Here is a 21,327-nt window from a genome sequence, read left to right as displayed (position 1 = left end):
TGCTGCCTGAGCTGTGGAGGCTTATCTGGGGAATTCAGATTAGCCTGTATACTCCCACACACGCAAGGTGGGTGACCTTGGGCTAATCATAGCTTCTCGGAGCTTTCTCAGCCCCACCTACCTCACAGGGTGTTTGTTGTGAGGGGTGAAGGGCAAGGAGATTGTCAGCCCCTTTGAGTCTCCTGCAGGAGAGAAAGGGGGGATATAAATCCAAACTCCTCCTCCTCCTCCTCCTCCTCCTCCTCCTCCTCCTCCTCCTCTTCTCCTCCTCCTCCTTCACCTTCCCCTCCTTCTTCTTCTCCTTCTCCTTCTCCTCCTTCTTCTTCTTCTTCTTCTTCTTCTTCTTCTTCTTCTTCTTCTTCTTCTTCTTCTTCTTCTAGAAAAGTGTTGTTAGGATGGCACTGCCAGACTATTGCTGATGTATTTTCTTCTGCAGCAGTTGGGTTGTCTTCGTATTGGGCATCTGTGTGCAAGTTAGAGAGCTGGGTTTGTTTGCTTTTAACTTGAGCGTATCAAAGGGCCTGAGCCAGCCTGGCACATCTTTAGGATTCTTTTTCTTTATACAAACACCTCTGCCCATTGACTTGTGTGCAAGAAATGAGATTGGGTATTTTGACTTTGAAGCGTTTCTCTAGGATGGCCTTGTGGAACACTTTGCCCAGACCCACAAACTTTGAGGAGACAATATGAAATGATTTGAAAAAAAACAAATATGTGGAATACCCTGTCATATTTAATCCTCATGGTTGTGCACTATTAACTGCTTGATATTTTGAGGCAGGAAATCAGTCTCTAAATTTAGCACATAAACAGTTGATCTCAAAATGATAAGGTACTAGGGAGGGGCTGCTGTGGTTCTGTGGCAGAGCATCTGCCTGGTATGTGGAAGGTGACAGGTTTAATCCCCAGCATCTCCAGTTACAAGGTCCAGGTTGTAGGTTAGGGTGGCCAACCTATGGTACTCCAGATGTTCATGGACTGCAATTCCCATCAGCCCAATTGGCCATCATGGCAGGAGTTGATGGGAATTGTAGCCCATGAACATCTGGAGCACTATAGGTTGGCCACCCCTGCTGTAGGTGATGTGAAAGGTCTCCACCTGAACCCCTGGAGAGCCTCTGCCAGTCTGAGTACTGACCTTGAGAGACCAGGCGTCTGATTTAGTATAAGGGCAGGTTCATGCGTACTGCATCTCTTCCCACAGAAGAAAGTTTACATCTTTACTCTGTAGGATAAAATTGAAAAGGGTGGAGTAGTTGTTGTTGTTGTTGTTATTTATTTATTTATTTATTTATTTATTTATTTATTTATTTATTTATTTATTACATTTAATAGACCGCCCTACCCCCGAAGGGCTCAGGGCGGTTTACAAAACAATCAACATTTGAGTACAACAAATAGTTTCAATTAAAACAATAAATTAAACTTTAAAACACTAGCAGCATTGATCTTCCACAATTAAAATAAGTAGATGTTGTCCGGCATTAACCTCCCGGGAGGGGACAGGCTGATATTCAATCAGCAGATGACAAAGCTGTAAGGAGCAACAAAGAAGGGCGGACTCAGCGGCCAGCCTCACCAAAGGCCCGGTGGAACAGCTCGGTTTTACAGGCCCCGCAGAACTCCCCGAGATCCCGCAGGGCCCTAACAGATGGAGGAAGAGCGTTCCACCAGGCAGGGGCCAGGGCCGTAAAAGCCCTGGTCCGGGTAGAGTTGGGTATTGACTACATGCTAAGGCATTTAGATGCAGATCTGGAGTCTCCAGGTTTTTTTATTCTGCGAGCATTTTGGGCTCCTGAAACTGCGTGGTGGGCGCAGTGACAAAATGACTGCCCCAGGAGGTCCAGTCACACAGTGGAGATCCTTGTGCTATGGCGGCAACTGCTGCTAGAGCAATATTTGAAAATAAAACATGCAGCCAATCAGAAACCTTGCTGGGCAAAAGCCCCACCTAGGTCCGCCCACTTCCTATAAACACTTGAGCAGATTCTATGGTACCCATGGGTATCACGCTGGGGGCCTCTGATCCAGCCGAACTCTTTGTGCTTACTATGAAGAGGGAAAGAAGGAGAGTGAACCCTTCATAGAGGTCTCTGGGAGACAAATATCGGCCTTCTAGGATTTTCATGTGAGAGAGGTCTTGTGAATACCCGCCAAGTCACACAGCGGTCTTGTTTATACCTTGTGATCCACTATATGAAAGAGCCATTCAGTAACATAATAGGCTCAACAGCTTAATAGGTTTGCACAAAAACAATAAAAACAAACCTTACCTGCGAGCTTTACTGTGGGAACGATCAGCTACATTGGCTATCGGTGCTCCTTACACAAAGATAACTTCCACCATTAACTTCCACCACCAAAACTGTCATTTTCATGACCAGGCAAAGTTTTTCTTGGTTTGTTTTCTTGGCATCTGCAGGCAGTATCTGTCTTATGGGTATGTTCATGCAAATTTACAGCCCAGCATGACGTCCCCTGTTCGGAGAATGTTTAAGGAAACACCTCAGAGAAGTTAGCCAAGAACTAATTTGTTATTTATGTGAATGTCTTTAAAAGACTCGCTGGTTATTTGCTCGACAGTGCATGTAGCTACATGATAAGATTTCAGTATCCTATAGTTTCTTTTTGTCATGCCCATTTTTCTTGGAGCATGACTGAAATGTCTGCTGTTGTCGGTGTAGTCTACCATATAATATACAAACCAGGCTATGCCACTGCTGTTTTATTTTGGGTAATTTGTAACACAGCTGCTCTCTACTACAAGAAAGCGGTGTTTTCTTACTCAAAGGAGGAGGGTGTAACAGCACCCACTCCCTGAGGGAAGACGGGGGCCCCAAAAAGGGAGTGAAGTCTGTTTCTGAGGGTGGATATTTGGGTAGCTGACTTTGTCGGCCTAAAGGCACTCCCCTCAACTTACACGCACACACACACACAGGCTTTTTAAACAGGACTCCTGTAAGGGCAACCCAATTTATAGTTATAAATTCTGCTACCATAAACTGAAGCAAAATAACTGGAACTTAAAGAGAGGCTTTTGAAAGCTTAAACACAAACTGGATTTTTATTTTAACAAACTTCTCTTTTCAGGATGATGGTTCAGAGAGGCACATAAGTGTTACTTTAGGCAGATACTTCTTAATGGTTACAGAGCAGGCAGTTAGTACAGACTTTAGGGTAAACCTTCCACACACGGTCCAGAACCCACTCCTTAAACACCCACCCTGGATTTTACTGGCTTAGGAGGGTCTCTGTGTCATAGGTTTCCCTTTCGTCTCCCACCAACATAGGCCTCTAGCCCCTGGTGAACTCTGATCCTTCCTCAGTCTCTCTGAGATCACTTAGAGGAATCTGGCCACCTAGCCTTGCTCTCTCACTGGCCTCACTGCCACTAGGCAGGATTTCCAGACTGAAGGATCTGTGGGCTAACACGATCTGTGTCTGACTACTCAAAACTCTCTCTCTCTCTCCAAACAGTCTCAATTCCCCCTCTCCTCTCTGACAGGCTCCTTCCTGCTTTTATAGCAGACAGCGCACACTATCTGTGGCTGCCGGCTATACCATTACAGCCCAGCCAATCAGGTTGCACCCTGGCTGTTACTGTGGGGCTCTGGCCAATATTAACCTTTGCAAATTAACCTAATCCGTCACAAAGGCATCCTGATTGAGAGAAATTATTCGACAAAACAGTGGGTTTCGACAAAACGGTGGGTTTCATTCCTTACCTGACTAGAAGGAATGCTCCAATGTTCTCCTAATTTCTGCAGCAGTAGCCAGGCGGTTTGGCTTTGATTAAAGGTTTGTTCTGATTCTGCTGCAACAATAGTCAGAAATTCAACTTGCTTCCCGCTGATATTGACACAGTGCAAGCAGCAATGCACTGATGTGGCTGAAACAAATAGAGGAATAAAGGTTAAAGAACCACAATATGGGCTTGAGACTTTATTATTCTACTTCATATTGAAACTTCTGCCATGTCATTGGCCATTCACAGAGGATTCTGTTTTGCATTAGCGACTGTACTGCGGGTTCCCTTGTTTGTGTTTTTATGAAGGAGGCGACTGTTGGTTTAAGAAGGATAGGCAAAGATAACAAATGCAACTTCCATGAATGTTCTTTGTGAATATTTATGTTATTTTTAGTCTGCTTTTCTCACTGGGACTCAAGGCAGATTACAGAAAGTGAGTCAGTATTGTCAACAGGATGGGACATTGAATAAACAATGCAATAGGATTAGGGTTATAGAACCAACCAGAAATCTAAAAATAGAACTGAAGCAAAGCACATTATTAGCATGACATATTGAATGATGCAAAATCATGTAGCAGGATCCTGCTTAAAGCAAGGTATACGCTTCTACAGACCATAGTCCCTAATCTTTTATCCAAATAATTTTGTGAATCATTTTGTACAGGGCCACCCTGTTGCCTCTAGAAAAGCCGTCTTGATTAATTCCGTTTGTGTAGTTTGAGGATTTGGGAGCAGTGTACTCTTTTCACAGGGCTTGAAATGGATGCAGGAGAAAGAAGCCATAAAAGTACTTTCTGGTAAGCAGGAGGAGGGGGCTGGGTGTCAGGGGGCAGTAGAGGAGAGATTGACTGGTATCAAGAGCAAAGCCTCTCACTTTGACAGACGGTTTTTCTCCAAAAGGTTCCCTCTTCAATCTCATTTAATAGAATGTAAAATGTTCTTCTTTTGCCAGGCCTTTGGCAATTAACTAGAATTAAATTGGAAAATGTCTTCAATAGCTTTTTTGCATCAAATTGTGCACGTGTTAAATTGATATGAAACACCTTGGAGAGTTTCTTTTAAAAAATTGTGTAAAAATAAAAAAACTTGGAAATCAGGTCCTTTTAAAGCATCCTGATAGTCCAACCAGTAGCATACCTTGGGCGGGGGGAGGAAGAGGGGTGTCACATGTCACATGGGGGTGAATTCAACTGCCACTTCCTCCCCATTAGAGCTGCATGCCCCACCCACCAGCTTCCACCCACTCACCCGCCAATCACCCATCCACTGGAGAGGTAGGCAAGAGATTGAGGGCACTCTTTCCCTCTGCCCCTCCCTGAGGGCACAATTTTGGCACAGTATTGGGAAGAGGGTGCAATTATGCAGGGAGGATGCAATTTTGGCGCTTGCCTCACACGCCTTTTCTGCAGGTACGCCACTGAGCCCAGCCTAACCCAGTCTCTCCAGAACTTGGAAGCTAAGCAGGGTTGGCCATAGTTTTAGCAAATTTGAGCAAAACCTGAAAAATTCAGGAAAATTTGGATTTGGCTTGATTTGGCTGCAAAATTATCAGTATAGCCGAATCCCCGATTTGGTATACCCAAATATATTTGGTATACCTGAAAAATTTGGCTTCATTACCATTTTTTGGCAATTTTAGGGTGTTTTCCGTTTTTGGCCTGTAGGGGACGTATTTCTTAAGCTAGTGGCACCAAAATTTCAGGGTATCTTCAGGAGACTCTCCTGACAATACAGGTTTGGTGATGTTTAGTGGATCCAAAGTTATGGACCCCCAAAGGTGGTGCCCCCCTCCCCCATTGTTTTCAATGGGAGCTAATTGGAGAGCCTCTGGGCTCCCTTTAAATCCACCCCATTTGGCATAGATTGAGTGGGGTGGATTTGAAGGGAACTCAGAGGGTCCCTTAAAACACCCCCCCCCCCATTCATTTGAATGCCCAAATTATGATTCGGATGTGGGCATTCAAATGGATTCGGATATGGCTCAGGTTCAGGTTGCTTGAATTCGGCCCAAATCTGAGCCGAATCGGCCAAATCTGTTCTTTTTGGAAAACAGCAACACGAGAAGAGCTTTTACATTGGCCAGATGCAACTCTCTTCCCTCCTTACTGCTAGAGGGAAAATATAGGAAAGTTCCTTACGAAAAAAGGCTTTGCCCCTGCCCCCTAGGCGAAATTGACACTATTGATTATACGTTTTTCAGATGCCTCATGTATGAAAAGCCCCGAAAGTAAATTCTTAGTCCTGCCCTGTCTGGCTTAACCAGCCTAAATCACAAAGATTTACTGGACTATACATTGTCGGGCAGAAACCAAACGGCCCGTTTCTGTGCACTTATCTGTAAATATAAAAAGAGATATCCTGTGGCCTAATTGTCAAGGGAAGGGAAGATTAGATCAGTTCAACTTTTAGACGACTTGACCGGAAGTCCAGCCTTTTAGTCAGTCCTTATAGGCTTCCTTTTTAGCAATATTGTATGGGCCTTTTATACTTAAATTTTTATCTCTGCTCCAGTCATTGCATTTTCACTTACTGTATCGCAATCTAGGTGTAATGGGATTTCAAACACAAGTCACTGAAAAGTTTTTATATAAATTATTTAATTCCCGTGAACATCCTCTCTGTCAGCAATATAGACTATGTACTATCTCTGACCTGTGTTTCATTACTGCTGAATTGTGTATTTTTGTTTTTGTTGTTCTGATCTTTGACCGTAAATAAATGATTTGGATTTGGAAATCGGGCCCGATCTGGCTGTTTTGGCGATTTCGCTGAATCGCCAAGCCTAGTTTTTAGTAGCAGCATAATTAGCAGTTGGATGACAGACCATCAGCGAAATCCAGGGTTGCTGTGCGAAGGAAGACCATGGCAAACCAACTCTGCCCATCTCTTGCCTTGAAAACCCCATGGTCCTGAGGTCTCATAAGTCAGTTGCAACTTGAGGGCACGTTACCATTGCTACTTTGATGACCACTACTACTACCTTTTAATACTGGAAAATCCACTAATTGTGAAGCTTCAACTGGAATTCCTTTGACTACCAGTGCTGGTAATGCACACAGGAAGAAACTGCAGGCTGTTTGTGCTGGGGCAGCCATTCTCAACCAGGGTTCCCTGGTACCCTGGGGTGCCGTGAGCATGTCCCAGGGGTACCACGGCAACACTACCCCCCCCCCCTCATTTTTGTGGTGTCTCTCACCGGCGCCAGCAAGGACATGGAGCTGGCCCATGGGGCAGGGTCTGCCACAAGGTCAGCAGCCACCCCCAGTGCTACCCTTCACCCTAGAAGGTCAGGGGTGTGGCAAGCAGGGGCAATGGGAGGGGAAGGTGGAGGGTGGCGGTAGGGGCACCCTGAGATATGAAGAGTGAGGTCAGGGGTACCCTGACCTCGAAAAGATTGGGAAACACTGCTGGGGAATAACAGTATATATCAGAATCATTCTAGATATCATGTGATCATTGAGGGCAACTTGTTGGTTGCTGCTTGCTATAAAGTTTGCTATAAACTTTCAAAGTTTCTGCAGTGTCGGCAATTCACTGCGGAGGCCCTCTGCTTCCAGAATGCCATCATGGCTGCCTCTGTTCCACTGCGCTCCAGATGCCACAGAATGCCACAGACTGGATCTCAACTGCGCTCACGTTGCTTTTCAGTAAACATGCACCAACATAGACATAGTCAGGGACCATCGCAATGTTTTGAAGGCAGAATGGGGTCACCCAAATCTGTTAATCTGAACGTCTAATTATATCTTGTCTGTGCAAAGTGTTGTCTTACTGCATGCTGTTCATTTCAGAATTGCAGATCAGCTTTTTTTGGTGTGTGGTTAAGTAGATGGAGGAGGAGATAATATTTGAACAAGCTCTGACCTGCACTTGAGTGAAGTTCTAAAAGAGAAGTTTCCAGCCCTGTTGTTTTCATGATTACGGTTCTTCTCTTTCTTTCCCTTTTTATGTATAAGGATTAGTAAATCTGTATTTGACTGGAACATTGTCTATCTGGCCTGGGAGTCAGATTATTTTACTAAATCTCTCTCTCTTTGTTTTTCAGAAACAAGATATCGGCCAGGTCTTGTTGGATTTGACCTATGACCACTTAGGTGTAACGGAGAAGGAATATTTTGGTCTACTGCACTTTGAAGAGTCAGCAGATTCACCAGTAAGGATAACTATTAATATTAGAAGTGTAGATCTTTAAATTTTCAAATCACACACTTGATTACTGCAGCCTGATTGGTTTTTGCCAGGCAATGGAAAAAGTTCCTAAAATACAGGATTGGTTGTTATCCCCCGGAGCCCCTCGGGGATAGGGCGGTATAAAAATTCTAATAAATAAATAAATAAAAAGTAAAGGAGACCTATAGTTTAGTAAAGTTATCAGCATATCAGAAAAATAAAGACAAAATCAGCTTATTATGGTCAAGAGCAGTTCAAATAATGGAGCTGGAAATTGGGTAATGTGGATAAAGTTTTGCATATTTGGAAACAATTTTAAGATGTAGATGAAATGGGAGGATATTGATTGTATCTTGTGTGGTTTAGATAGGTAGATAGATATATTATAGTCAGTTTTATGTATTTTCTAGTACATTTATTTTTAAGGTTTTTTTTTTCAAATCAGTAGGCCATCTAATTAATGCATTTCTACTTTTGCAGAGATGGCTTGAATCCAATAAACCTGTTCGAAAACAGCTAAAAGGTAAGGCATTCAAATCTATTTTCAGCTTTTCAGACTGTGTGGTGGATCAGTCCTGCTCTGACCTGCAGGCTATATTCCAATATGATCTCCAAGGTTTTCCCAGAGGGACTTTTCTCCTCTGCCTGTTCAACCACTGTCTCCACCTGGTCTTTATAGGAATTGCCCACTGGGAGAGCATGAGCTTCCCATCCATTTTCTGAGGTCTCACCTCTGTGCCTGCTGCTATCCGACATTTGGTTATCATGGGGACAGAGTACTGGGGGAGTGGCCACTCACCAACTGACTGTTCCCTCCTTCCTGGTGCTTGTTTCTAAGATAGCATGCCCAGGACAGTGGAGGTCTTAAGGCAGTCCATATGTTTTATTTTTTAATTGTATATGCTGGTCTTTGTATAATAAATTGGTTTGATGTATTTTGCTGAGTTTTATTGAAGTTGTAAGACACCTTGAGCTGTGTAAGGAAGAAAGGTGGCCGATAAATGGAAATAGACGGAGGCTTCTGCACAGGGCAAATATAATGGGTGTAGGATGCTATAAAAACAATTGGGGGGGGGGGGACTTCCACAGGCCCTGTCCCCAAAATGAATCTGCCCCGTTTTATTTCTCTCAACCCGGGATTTTCGAAATCGCTAAATCAGCAATACTTTTGCAAAATCCTGGGTTGGAGCTGCTCCTGCGCAAACAGCCAGGCAGGAGGCTCTTTGCTTCCCTCCCTCCCGCCGCACCATCCACAGTTAGGAAGACTCCACCTGTCATTGGCCTTCCACTGCAGGGAAGGCCCCTTTTCCTTTAATTTCTTTTTTATGGTTCACATACGCAGCTACATAGGTGCAGCTGATCGTATTGTGGGGCGATCGGCATGGCTGTGGGGGTTCATTTCTATGTATGGGTTGCAGGAAAATTTTTTTTAAAGGGGCATCTCCATACGAAGGCGCGAAAGCAACCCAGATTGTTCCCATGGGCTCCAGTCGCTGCCTGCACGGCATGATTGTGAATGGGAAAAAGGAAACAGGTTCCTGTATAACTAGGCTGACCAGACGTCCCGCTTTTGGCGGGACAGTCCCGCCTTAAAACATTCTGTCCTGCGTCCCGCGGGTTTTTTCAAGTGCCCCGATTTTTGGAAGGCTGCTGCACTGCCTTCTGGGGCGCAAGGCAGTGCGGCAGCCTCCCGTGCACGCGGCCGCAGGAGCGCAAGTCCTTCTGGGGCGCTCCCGTTTCCCGCCCTGTGACAGGGCGGGAAACGGGAGCGCCCCAGAAGGACATGCACTCCTGCTGCTGCGCGCGCATGCGCACGCTACCCGCCCATCCCGGTTCACAAAGGTGACCATCTGGTCACCTTATGTATAACAGATGTCCAGCTCTGGCGCCCCAGATGTTCATGGACTACGATTCCCATCAGCCCTGCCAGCATGGCCAATTCCCATCAGCCCCTTCTTTATAACAACTGCAACCCATTATATATTTGCTGTGCAGACCTGACCAATATTCTATAATGAAGGAATAACAGATTTTGCTAAATGTTTTGGATCTATCTTCCTATTGAAACAGAGTTTGATATTAACGATATGTTTGTTTCCTATTTAAGAGGAGAGCGCCTCAAATTTTGTTTTCTTACTTAAAGGCACCAGAGGATGTGTTTAACAGGCTTCTCAGACAAAGAGAGAGAATAAACTGATCTGGTGTCTTACGGTGTGCCATGTTTATTCATACCACGTGGAGCTTTTCAAACATATAAAAATGGAGAAACCGATTGATTTAATTTTGTTGTACCTTGTAGGAAGCTTCCCCTGCAGCCTGCATTTTCGAGTGAGGTTTTTTATACCTGATCCCAACTCACTACAACAAGAGCAAACCAGGTAACTTTCTGTCCTCGGTTATCCTAGCATTCATAGGAAACACAGCAGGACGACTTCTTTTTTTACATACCGTTGGCAAAAAAGACATTCAGTTGATATAATTTCATATAATGTCTGGGAATACATTAGGGTAGGTAAAGTATCATAACAGAACTGGGTGAAGTGTATGCCTAAGTAAGTCAATACTGCCCCAGCAGGTTCAAAATGGTTCATCCGATGTAACTCTGGCCCCTTCCGCACACGCAAAATAATGCGTTTTCAAACCACTTTCACAACTGTTGGCAAGTGGATTTTGCTATTCCGCACAGCTTTAAAGAGCACTGAAAGCAGTTTGAAAGTGCATTATTCTGCAAGTGCGGAATGAGCCTCTGAGACCTGCTTTCATTCTTTTTGTGTGTTTGGGCCTTTCCCCACTTACCTTAAGCCCTGCGCTACTCTCCTCAAGTAGCTCGGGGTCCCGGGGCACTCCCCACGACAGGGGCGGTGACATAGGGGGGATCGGGGTGAGTGGGACGGCATAGGGGAGATCGGGGTGAGTGGGGAAACACCCTTTGTTTTTGCAGACGTGTTACTATAAGTGGTCTGGGAACTGGACTTGCAATGCATAGCAGTCCTAAACAGAGTCACTCCAGTTTAAACCCATTGAAACCAAGGGGGATTGCTGTGATAGTAAATTGAAACCAGTGGGCTAGGAAAGGTGTGATTCTGCTGAAGAATGCATATTTATCCTGACACGTCAGGCGACAGTAGTATTTCATAAAGTGCTTAATGCATTGACACATGTATTTGTCTCAGTGGAATGGTCCTGTGAGTGTTGTGGAGATAGTACTACCTTTTCAGTGTGTTTGGGTTCAGTATCACAAAATGGCTTAAAGTTGGGTGAAAGGTAAATGTGTAACCGTGTTTTCAAATTCTGATTTGTAGGCATTTATTCTTCTTGCAACTGAAGGCTGACATTTTGGAAGGAAGGTAGGAAATCCTTACTAAAGCATGTTTGACAGACTTCCTATCAAGCGCTGGAGCACAGATGAAACTGCTTAACTACTCATGTGGGGGAAAGTGTGTAGACCACAGGTGTCAAACTCGCGGCCCTCCAGATGTTATGGACTACAGTTCCATGATGCTGGCAGGGGATGATGGGAACTGTAGTCCATAACATCTGGAGGGCCGTGAGTTTGACACCTATGGTGTAGACCCACCAAGTTTCCCTTGCAGACTGGAGACTTGAACTTGGGTTTCCCAGATCCTAATCAAGCGGGTCTCGCATACGTGACCAAGACCTGGGTGAGGTGTGGCGATACTAATTTGGAAGGCTTTCTCCTTCAGGGCTCCATCTGCTCTGGAAATTCCAGATGTTGAGTGTGTTGGACTAGCTTGGGACACTGAGGAGAATTTGGCAATCTGGTTGGTGTACTATCTCGAACGGCCAATCGGAAGCCTTGCTGGGCAGAAAACCCATCTGGCCTTGACCACTTTCTGAAAACATTGGGGCACCAGGAAAAGTGTCGGCAGGGGCTGTGGTGCCCACAGGCCCACCATTGGAGACCCTTGTCTCACGCTGTACCTTCTAGGGAGCTGCTTGCAGTGGTGTTTTGTCCTGTACCATGTAGTTCAGCCAGTATTCCTGTCCTTGCTTTCAGGTTGTTGTGTCCTGTTAATTCAGCCGTTGTCCTGGCATCTTATGCAGTTCAGTGTAAGTAGTATCTTTTGTTACTCTCAGCAAAATGTTTGGATCGCATGTGAAAGATGCAGACGTTTTGATGCACTTTGACTGATTCTCCTGCCATTTCCGGAGGGGGGGGAGGGGGGTGGCGTGCTGCTTATGAAAGCTCTGGTGTTATTCAGTAATAATACGGAATTTTTAAGCAAGGAGCTTTTCAAAGACGTCATCATAAAGATGCTTTGCAAAACAGGATGTGCCCTGAATGGCTTTAGCTTTTTAAAAAAGACATCAAAATGGGTACTTGCTTCACTTTTTGAAATGCCCGTCTGATCATGTCGTCCTTTGACATATTTATACAAAACATAAACTTTGATGCAGTTTTTGTTGTGAATGGTTGGATTCAATTTTGACTATGCAAACATCAATTTCCCCCATGGCTTAGATAATAAGTGGATTCTTCCCCGGCACTCACAGGACTCGGTTATAAATGAGGGTGGGAGATTTTTATTGAAACTGTGCACTGAATTTGGTTTAATGTTTTTAAACGGAACAGAATTTGACAAATCTAAAGGGACGTTCACATTCATTGGATCAATGGGTGCGCGTAGCATTGATTATGTGTTGGTGTCACAGCCACTAATAGACAGGGTTGAAGGATTGGAAACCCACAATAGAGTGGAAAGTGATCACCAGCCTCTGAGTGTCATGTTTCTCAAGAGCGGATTCATAGGCAGAGGGGTGGGAATAAGCAATCAACAGTGTATGAGACGACTCCCTTGGAACCCAAGAACAGAAGAGAAGATCAAGGCCTTATTGGAGGAGGGCTATTTGAGTACTATAAGAGAGCAATTAATTAAATCTCAGTCGGAGACCCTGACCCTTTTCAGATTAACAGGACATCTGTCCACCCAATTAATTACCCACAAGGACCCCATAGTCAGGAAGAACTCATGGTACGATCATGAATGCAGAAGGGAAAAAAAACAGCTTTGCTTGGCCCAGATAGCTCTATGGAAATACTATAATCCAGGGTCCTTACAGAATCTGGTTAAACTAAGGTCAGAATACAAACAATTGATAAAAAACAAAAAGCTAGAACATAGTAAAATGCTATGGATGGAGCTTACTAAAACAATTAAATGGTTGGATTCCCCAAGAACAGGGGAGGGGCTGTGGCTGAGATCTGCAGAAGGTCTCCCGTTCCATCCCCAGCATCTCCAGCTAAAAGGAACAGAGATGGTAGAGAGGCCCTGAGGCCCTGGAGAGTTGCTGCCAGTCTGAGTAGGCCATATTGACCTTGGTGGACCAGAGTTCTTATTCAGGGTAAGGCAGCTTCATGTGTTCATGTGTGATTCAGGCGGACTCTAATCTGGAGAATTGGGTTTGATTCTCCACTCCTCCTCATGAGCAGCAGACACTTATAGCGGCAGACTGGATTTATTTCTCTGCTCCTCCACATTAAGCCTGCTGGATGACCTTGGGCGAGTCATAGTTCTCTCTGAACTCTCTCAGCCCCACAAGGTCTCTGTTGTGGGAAGAGGAAGGGAAAAGGAGTTGTAAGCTGCCTTGAGACTGTATTGTTTAAGGCTTTCACGGCCGGAATCACTGAGGTGCTGTGTGGTTTCCGGGCTGTATGGCCATATTCTAGCAGCATTCTCTCCTGACGTTTCGCCTGCATCTGTGGCTGGCATCTTCAGAGGATCTGATGGTAGGAATGGAAAGCAAGTGGAGTATATATACTGTGAGGTCAAAAGGTGAGGCCATCTGAATAGAGTAGCCTGGCAGTGAGTCACAGAGAAATCTGTAGCCTGGGAGTAACAATGAAGATAGCAAGGTCAATAGGTGAATGGATCTGAATAGAAGTATCCTGGTCTTTGTTCCCTTTGATTGCTATAGTCTATAGTTGTCCTGTGTTTGTGTGGAGCTGATCAGTCACTGTCTTGATTCTAGAGTTTTTCAACACTGGTAGCCAAATTCTGTTCATTTTCATGGTTTCTTCCTTCCTGCCTTGAGACTCCTTACAGGAGAGAATTGCAAGGTATAAATCTTCCTCCTCCTCCTCCTCCTCCTCCTCCTCCTCCTCCTCCTCCTCCACTCTTGATTGTGGTACCCTGCAACACAGGTTGCCATAGTTGCTTTTCAGGTATAGCTTCCCTGGTTTTCCTACCAGCAGGTGTCCAAAGTACACTTGTTCTGGACCCGTGTGTTTCATTTAACAGTTATTAGCATGGTAGCTGTGAAGAAATGATATCACACTTTTAGATGCGTCTGTTAGCTTTTTATAATGGGTATTTAGCATGACTATTGGGTTTCTGGTGTTTGAAGTTGTAAAACAGGCATTTACTGGTGGGAAAAGTAGTGTAGTGTTGATGTGATTGGTTACGGTATCCTCCCTGCAACTAAGTACGGGAGGCCTCCCTGGGGAAAGAGATGCTGGAGAGACAGTACGGGAAGGTGACAATTAAAGGATGACAGTTAGGGAAATCGTAAGATATTGGGCGATGAGAGCTATAGGGAATAGAACAATGATGTCCAGATAAATGATTTTATGGTTAAAACTCAACTCAACTCAACAGCCTTTATTGGCATAATAATACAGTTCTATCAGCAGAGGATTCAGTCACCAAACAGGTAATGAGAATAAAATTATGAATAAATATCAATGCATAAATTGAAAGCTAAAACAAGGGGGAGAGGGGGAGAAAGGAATTAGGCAAGTAAGTTAACACTTGGATCTCTGGATTATATATAGATCAAGACATTTGGCTTCTGGATCTGTTGCCTTGCTGCTGGTGTTATCTAATAAAAGGATGATCTTCTGCAAATTGGATGCGTGCTCTTTCCTTGCTAACAGTGGAGATAGCCATTTTGTTCCAGGTGCCCTAAGGAGGGGACAATATAATAAAATATGTACTATAGAGTCTGGACAATCCCCATTACATGCACAAAACCTTTGCTGATGGGGAGTTTTGGCCAACCTCCCTGTTAGCACAGCTGAGGGGAGAGCGTTACAGTGGGCCGGCATCACTGTTCTACAAGACCTGGTTGGGATTAATTGATGAAGATATTTAGCCCTCATGCTTCCTGAGCAGGGGATACCTAGGGCGAGAGGGGAGCAAGACCTTGCCCCCCCCCCCGGAGATTTTCCGTGTGTCCAAACTGTGATTTTTTAATAGCTGCGTTTCAGGGATTCTGCAGGTAGTGGAGATGGGAAAATGTTCATGCCTTATATTGTGGAATGAGCTGGTTTTCACAAGTAAGGCAGTCGAGCTAGACTTCCATTCAGAAATAATTTAAAAAAATCTGTGCCATCCAATTACAACAGACTAATGGGAACCCCGTGGGGTTTTCAAGGCAAGGGACATTCAGAGGTGGTTTGCCACTGCCTGTCTCTGCTTCACCACCCTGGTATTTTGGGGTGGTTTCCCATCCAAATGCTAGCCAGGCAGAGGTGGAATTCAGCCGGTTTGCAGCAGTTCTGCTGAACCGGTAGCTATCTTGCTGAATCCCACCATGGTAGCACCCCAGGGCTGTCGTAGATTGGGTGGTGCCATGGAGCACAACCTTCGGGGGAGGGCTGGGAGGACTGTTAGAGCACTAGCAGGGCAGGCCACCCTAGCAACCCGCGCCGTGCACATGGCCCCATCTGCGGCCAGCCAGCCCTTGGGCCTGTGGGGAGGGGGCAAACCAGTGGTTGATTCGGTTGGATCCCACCACTGTAGCCAGGGTACACCCTGCTTGGCTTCTGAGATCTGGTGAGATCAGGCTAGCTTGGGGCTATCCAAGTCAAGGCAGATAAAATTATGCCTTCTATCAAATTTCTGAGAACTGCAAAGTGAAATCATTGGCAAAGAGCAAAGTGAAATCATGCTCTTCTGTTAAGGTACTCCCATCCTATCCGCCCACTGATGTAGGCTAAGCTGAGAACATGTGACTTGCCCACCGTCGCCCAGTAAGATTCATGGGTGTGCCGAGTTTTGAACTGTGGTCTCCCCAGTCATCAAACTACTTTACTACACCAGCTCTCTATTGTGTGATGCAATTTTGCAAAAATCTTTTCAGCTCTCTTCCTCTCCCGTTATGTCTCCTGAAGGGTGTTCTGGTCAGCAAATAACAACTTGCTGGTGATCTCTGCCCCAAAAGAGGATGGACTTGTCTCAGCCGGGACCAGGGCATGCTTGTCTGGCCCCAACCTGGTACAACGCTCTGTCAGAGGAGACCAGGGCCCTGTGGGATTTGATGCACTTCCACAGGGCCTTCCAGGCAGGGCCGCTCCCCTTACGGTTGAGGCAGGGGGCAAGCAGCAACCTCTACCAGCTTTCAGCCTCTCTCGCTCCTACTCCCCGTCCCTCAATCATGATTACCCCTGCCATACTGAGATTTCAATCCCCAACTGTTTTGGAACTTCGGTTATTGTTTTTAAATTTTTATATGAATTGTATTTATTGTATTTTACATGATGGAAGCGGTCCTGAGCCTGTAAGGGGAAGGATGTCAGACAGACAGACAGACAGACAGACAGACAGACAGACAGACAGACAGACAGACAGACAGACAGACAGACAGACAGACAGACAGACAGACAGACAGACAGACAGACAGACAGATGCATAAGAACTAGCCTGCTGGATCAGACCAGAGTCCATCTAGTCCAGCACTCTGCTACTCACAGTGGCCCACCAAGTGCCATTGGGAGCTCACATGCAGGATGTGAAAGCAATGGCCTTCTGCTGCTGTTGCTGCTCCTGAGCACCTGGTCTGCACAGGCATTTGCAATCTGAGATCGAGGCAGATCAAGATTGGCAGCCATAGATCGACTTCTCCTCCATAAATCTGTCCAAGCCCTTTTTAAAGCTATCCAGGTTAGTGACCATCACAACCTCCTGTGGCAGCATATTCCAAACACCTATTCCAAACACCTATTCCAAACACCTATTCTGAGGCTATTCTGCAAACAGGGCCTCCCGTTGGTGTTTTATTATAAGCGCTGGCCATTGATGCTGCCTATATTTTTTAAACTGCACAGCCAGTGTGATGCCGATCTGTTCATCAGTCATTCCCGTGCTGTGGAATGAACGTGGCATATTGGCTTCTGAATCAAGTTGTAAGTTTTGTAGGCAAGATTTGCCATTTGCCTTGTTGGGGAAGTGTTAATGTTTTACAGTTTTACCTAAGTTAACTTTTAACTATTTAGTACTTTATCTGAACTTGCTGGCAAGTTTGAATTGACTTGCTACCCAACATAAGCTGTCTTCAAAGGCATGTAGCTGCGTGTGCTAGAATCTGAATTTGTTCAATAAATGTTTGCCCATTTTTATTTCTTTACAATGGTTGCTGTTGATGCAGGCAGCAGATTTGTGAATGCTTTATTGCAGTGGTGGAGAACCTTTGGCACTCCAGATGTTATAGACTACAATTCCCATCAGCCCCTGCCAGCATGGCCAATTGCCCTAACCCTAACCCAATTGGCCATGCTGGCAGGGTCTTTTGGGAATTATAGTCCATAACATCTGGAGTGCCAAAGGTTCTCCACCATGGCTTTATTGGCTGAGTCCATGCACCAATGAACTGGGCTGCAGAATTTGCTGTTTCCCAGTTTGTAATTTGAAAAACACTAAGTGGAGGAAATTATTTTGTGGGCCTTATCACAACATTTTATGGCCCTTCACTTGTTGAGGACAGCTGTAATTCCTTGTCACAATGCCAACTACTTCTGAAAATCTTTAAAACTGATTCTACTATGGAAGAGGCCGTTTAGAACAAGTTTAAAGTACAGGAAATCTGCAATCTGTTTATTAGGGTATCTGAGTTGGGACTAGATCGCGTAGTAGTTAAGTGTGGGATTCAGAGGTTTGAATCTCCACTTGTGCCATGGAAACTCGCTGGGAGACCTTGGGCCAGTCACATTCTGTCAGTCTAACCTACCCCATAGGGTTGTTGTGTCAATACAATGGAGGAGAGGCAAATGACATAAACTGACTTGGATCTCCATTGAGGAGAAAGGCAGGGTATAAATGAGTTAACTACACCAATAATAACTGGTTATTAGGGAAATATACTCCCCTTCCTCCTTGGGGTGAATTTCGTCATCCAAATGAAAGAAATGCAATGGGGGATAGGGTGTTGGTGGGAAGAAACAGAAGTCAGAATTTCAGAATTAAGCATAGCTGTACATAATAAAACATATGCAGCAAAAATCCGTCCCTGTCCTTTGGGCCACTGTCTGCCTCTGCAATCCACGGAGCTGGAGGATACATCTGAGCACAAGACACTTTTATCAAAAAGCAGAATGGGTTGATTCAGATCAGAGTTTTCATATTTTTTCTAACTCTTGTGTTTCCTTGAGAGCTGTGATGCATGTGGATTTATTGCAGGAATGGAAACCTATCCACTGGCAACTCAGTGTAGCTTTCTACAGTCAGGCAGTACAACATCCAAGCCAAGTTGCACAGTCTGTGACCCTGTTGGGGTAGAAGTTGGGGAGCAGCTGTAAAGCGCAGGATTTCTGCTTGGCTCTCTCTGAATATGCTTTGGAAACTAAGCAAGATCACTTGAGTGCCCAGATCTGCCCGCAAGCAAAGGCTGGCAGCTGTTATGCAGAGGAGCACTCTTCCTTCCAGGACACAGAAGTAAATGTCCACGCTCTTTATCTGATAGTCTAAGTCAGTGATGGCGAACCTATGGCACAGGTGCCAGAGGTGGCACTCAGAGCCCTCTCTGTGGGCACACACAAACAGAGTCGCCCCCCCCTCCCAAAACACATCTAGGCTGGCCTGGGCCACTGGGCTCTGTTAGCATTTAACCCAAGACCTAGTTTTGGGGAAGCAGTGTAGGTAACCTTATTAAGTGTTGTTAAATCCCACTGATTGTCATGCGAAGTACTAAAGTTCAATCCTTTACCTGGGAGTAAGCTTGGTTGTTGGCAATGGGGCTTGCTTCTGAGTAAACCCTCCTAGGGTCGTGATTCACCCGTTGGAAGAGTTGCATGGTTGCTTCAAAGCAAAGTCACCAACTACCACCAAGCTTACTCCTGAGTAACGCACGCCTTGGAGCCAACGGTTTTTTCTAAACTAAAACATCAGTATTCAGGTTAAATTGCTGTGTTGGCACTTTGCGATAAATAAGTGGGTTTTGGGTCGCAGTTTGGGCACTCGGTCTTGAAAAGGTTCGCCATCACTGGTCTAAGTATTCAGTGTGCACAACCATATAGGGCCGTGGTGGCGAAACTTTGGCCCTCCAGATGTTATGGACTGCAATTCCCATCAACCCCTGCCAGCATGGCCAATTGGCTGATGGGAATTGTAGTCCATAACATCTGGAGTGCCAAAGGTTCGCCACCCTATATATTCCCTATATCCGTGACCTTTATTTATTTGGTATATTTCCCAGCCGTCTCTTCAGAGGCCTGCTTGAGGTGGAGTGCAGTTAAATCCCATTTGCCCTGACCTGGATGGCCCAGGCTAGCCTGACCTTGCCAGATCTCAGAAGCTAAGCAGGGTCAGCCCCAGTTTGACGCAAGTGGGAGATCACCAGGGAATGCTTGACCTCAGAATGACTCCTGCCGAAAGTCAGCTGTGCCTTGATGGCAATCCCCTCTCCCCCCCCCCCCAAACCCCAGCCAGTTGCAGCGATCAGGGAGTTACTAGGCAAAAAAAAGAGAAAGAATTAAAAGTCACAGTGGGAGTTAGCCTGTTTCCCCTAATATAAGACATCCCCGAAAAATAAGACATAGTAGAGGTTTTGCTGAAGTGCGAAATATAAGGCATCCCCTGAAAGTAAGATGTAGCAAAGTTTTTGTTTGGAAGCATGCCCAATGAACAGAACACAGAAAAATAAGACATCCCCTGAAAATAAGACATAGCGCATCTTTGGGAGCAAAAATTAATATAAGACACTGTCTTATATTCGGGGAAACACGGTAGTACATTGGGAATGGGAGGAAGAGAAATAGGGTAATTCCGCACAGGCAAAATATAACAGGTTAAGGGATGTGAAAAAAGCATCATGGGGGAGAAGTCCCCACAGAACTCGTCCCCCAAACGCTTCTAACCTGTTTTATTTTGCAGAACTCGGGTTAAATGAAAGTGGCTGAATTAGTGACTTTCCCCCTTTAACCCAGGTTTCATGTGCTTCCTGCTTGCCTGAGCGAGCTACAGCAAGCAGGAAGGGTTCTGCCCCCCCGCCCCTTCCATCTACCATTAGAACATAAGAACATAAAAACTAGCCTGCTGGATCAGACCAGAGTCCATCTAGTCCAGCACTCTGCTACTCGCAGTGGCCCACCAGGTGCCTTTGGGAGCTCACAGGCAGGATGTGAAAGCAATGGCCTGCTGCTGCTGCTGCTGCTCCTGAGCACCTGGTCTGCTAAGGCATTTGCAATCTCAGATCAAAGAGGATCAAGATTGGTAGCCATAGATCGACTTCTCCTCCATAAATCTGTCCAAGCCCCTTTTTAAAGCTATCCAGGTTAGTGGCCATCACCACCTCCTGTGGCAGCATCTTCCAAACACCAATCACACGTTGCGTGAAGAAGTGTTTCCTTTTATTAGTCCTAATTCTTCCCCCCAGCATTTTCAATGAATGCCCCATTATGGTGGATTCTGTAAGCAGCCACCATTTGAGTGCATTCTTTAGACGGCTGCCATTTTGTGCTGGTAGGTTTGTGTGTGTGTGTGTGGGGGGGATTCTTGGATGTGCATTTCACAGGTAAACAAAGCATTTCCTGTGCAAAACATCCCACATCCTGTCACCGGGCTCCCAGCAATCCCGGAAGCCCCTGCCGTGTGAACAGCAGCATGGGTTCATTTAACCCAGTGGTTCTCAACCTTCCTAATGCCGCGACCCTTTAATACAGTTCCTCATGTTGTGGTGACCCCCAACCCTAACATTGATCCATTTTACAGATGGAGAACACTGATGCAGAGAGTCTTAGGCGACCCCTCTGAAAGAGTAGTTCGACCCCCCAAGGGGTCCTGACCCACAAGTTGAGAACCACTGATTTAACCCATCCGCCTGTGCAGAAGGGGCCATAATTAAGCCCTCTAAAATTATTATTATTATTTATTTAATTTGTATACCGCCCGATCCCCGAAGTGCTGCAAGTCCTGAGGGTGATGGCGGTCACATGATACTGGCAGGGGATGATGGGAACTGTAGTTCATAACATCTGGAGGGCCGCGAGTTTGACACCTATGCATTAGGCCATAAAGGCATATCTGTAAACCATTGTCAAGTGTGATGATTTTTTCCTCTCTTTACCAAGGAAAGATGTCGATAAGTTTTGTTTTAGTGCTTAAACACAATGTTTGCATTAAGTTTAGGTTTCATTTGAATCTGGTTATTTTTCAGAGCAGTTGAAAATAACTG

General features: G+C 45.3%; 1 protein-coding gene across 1 annotated transcript in view; it reads left to right on the top strand.

The window, feature by feature from the left end:
• The window catches only part of PTPN3 (protein tyrosine phosphatase non-receptor type 3), a 138,219-nt gene that overhangs the window by 72,849 nt on the left and 44,043 nt on the right, over nucleotides 1-21,327 (top strand). The window contains exons 3-7 of the mRNA XM_048510417.1: nucleotides 7,796-7,903; nucleotides 8,401-8,443; nucleotides 10,220-10,298; nucleotides 11,223-11,267; nucleotides 11,939-11,991. Of these exons, the coding sequence (XP_048366374.1) occupies nucleotides 7,796-7,903; nucleotides 8,401-8,443; nucleotides 10,220-10,298; nucleotides 11,223-11,267; nucleotides 11,939-11,991 (328 nt within the window). The remainder of the gene's footprint in view (nucleotides 1-7,795; nucleotides 7,904-8,400; nucleotides 8,444-10,219; nucleotides 10,299-11,222; nucleotides 11,268-11,938; nucleotides 11,992-21,327) is intronic.

This window comes from Sphaerodactylus townsendi, linkage group LG11 (assembly GCF_021028975.2).
Source record: "Sphaerodactylus townsendi isolate TG3544 linkage group LG11, MPM_Stown_v2.3, whole genome shotgun sequence".
In the NCBI taxonomy this organism is placed as follows: domain Eukaryota; kingdom Metazoa; phylum Chordata; class Lepidosauria; order Squamata; family Sphaerodactylidae; genus Sphaerodactylus; species Sphaerodactylus townsendi.
This window is presented reverse-complemented; position numbering and strand designations above follow the sequence as displayed.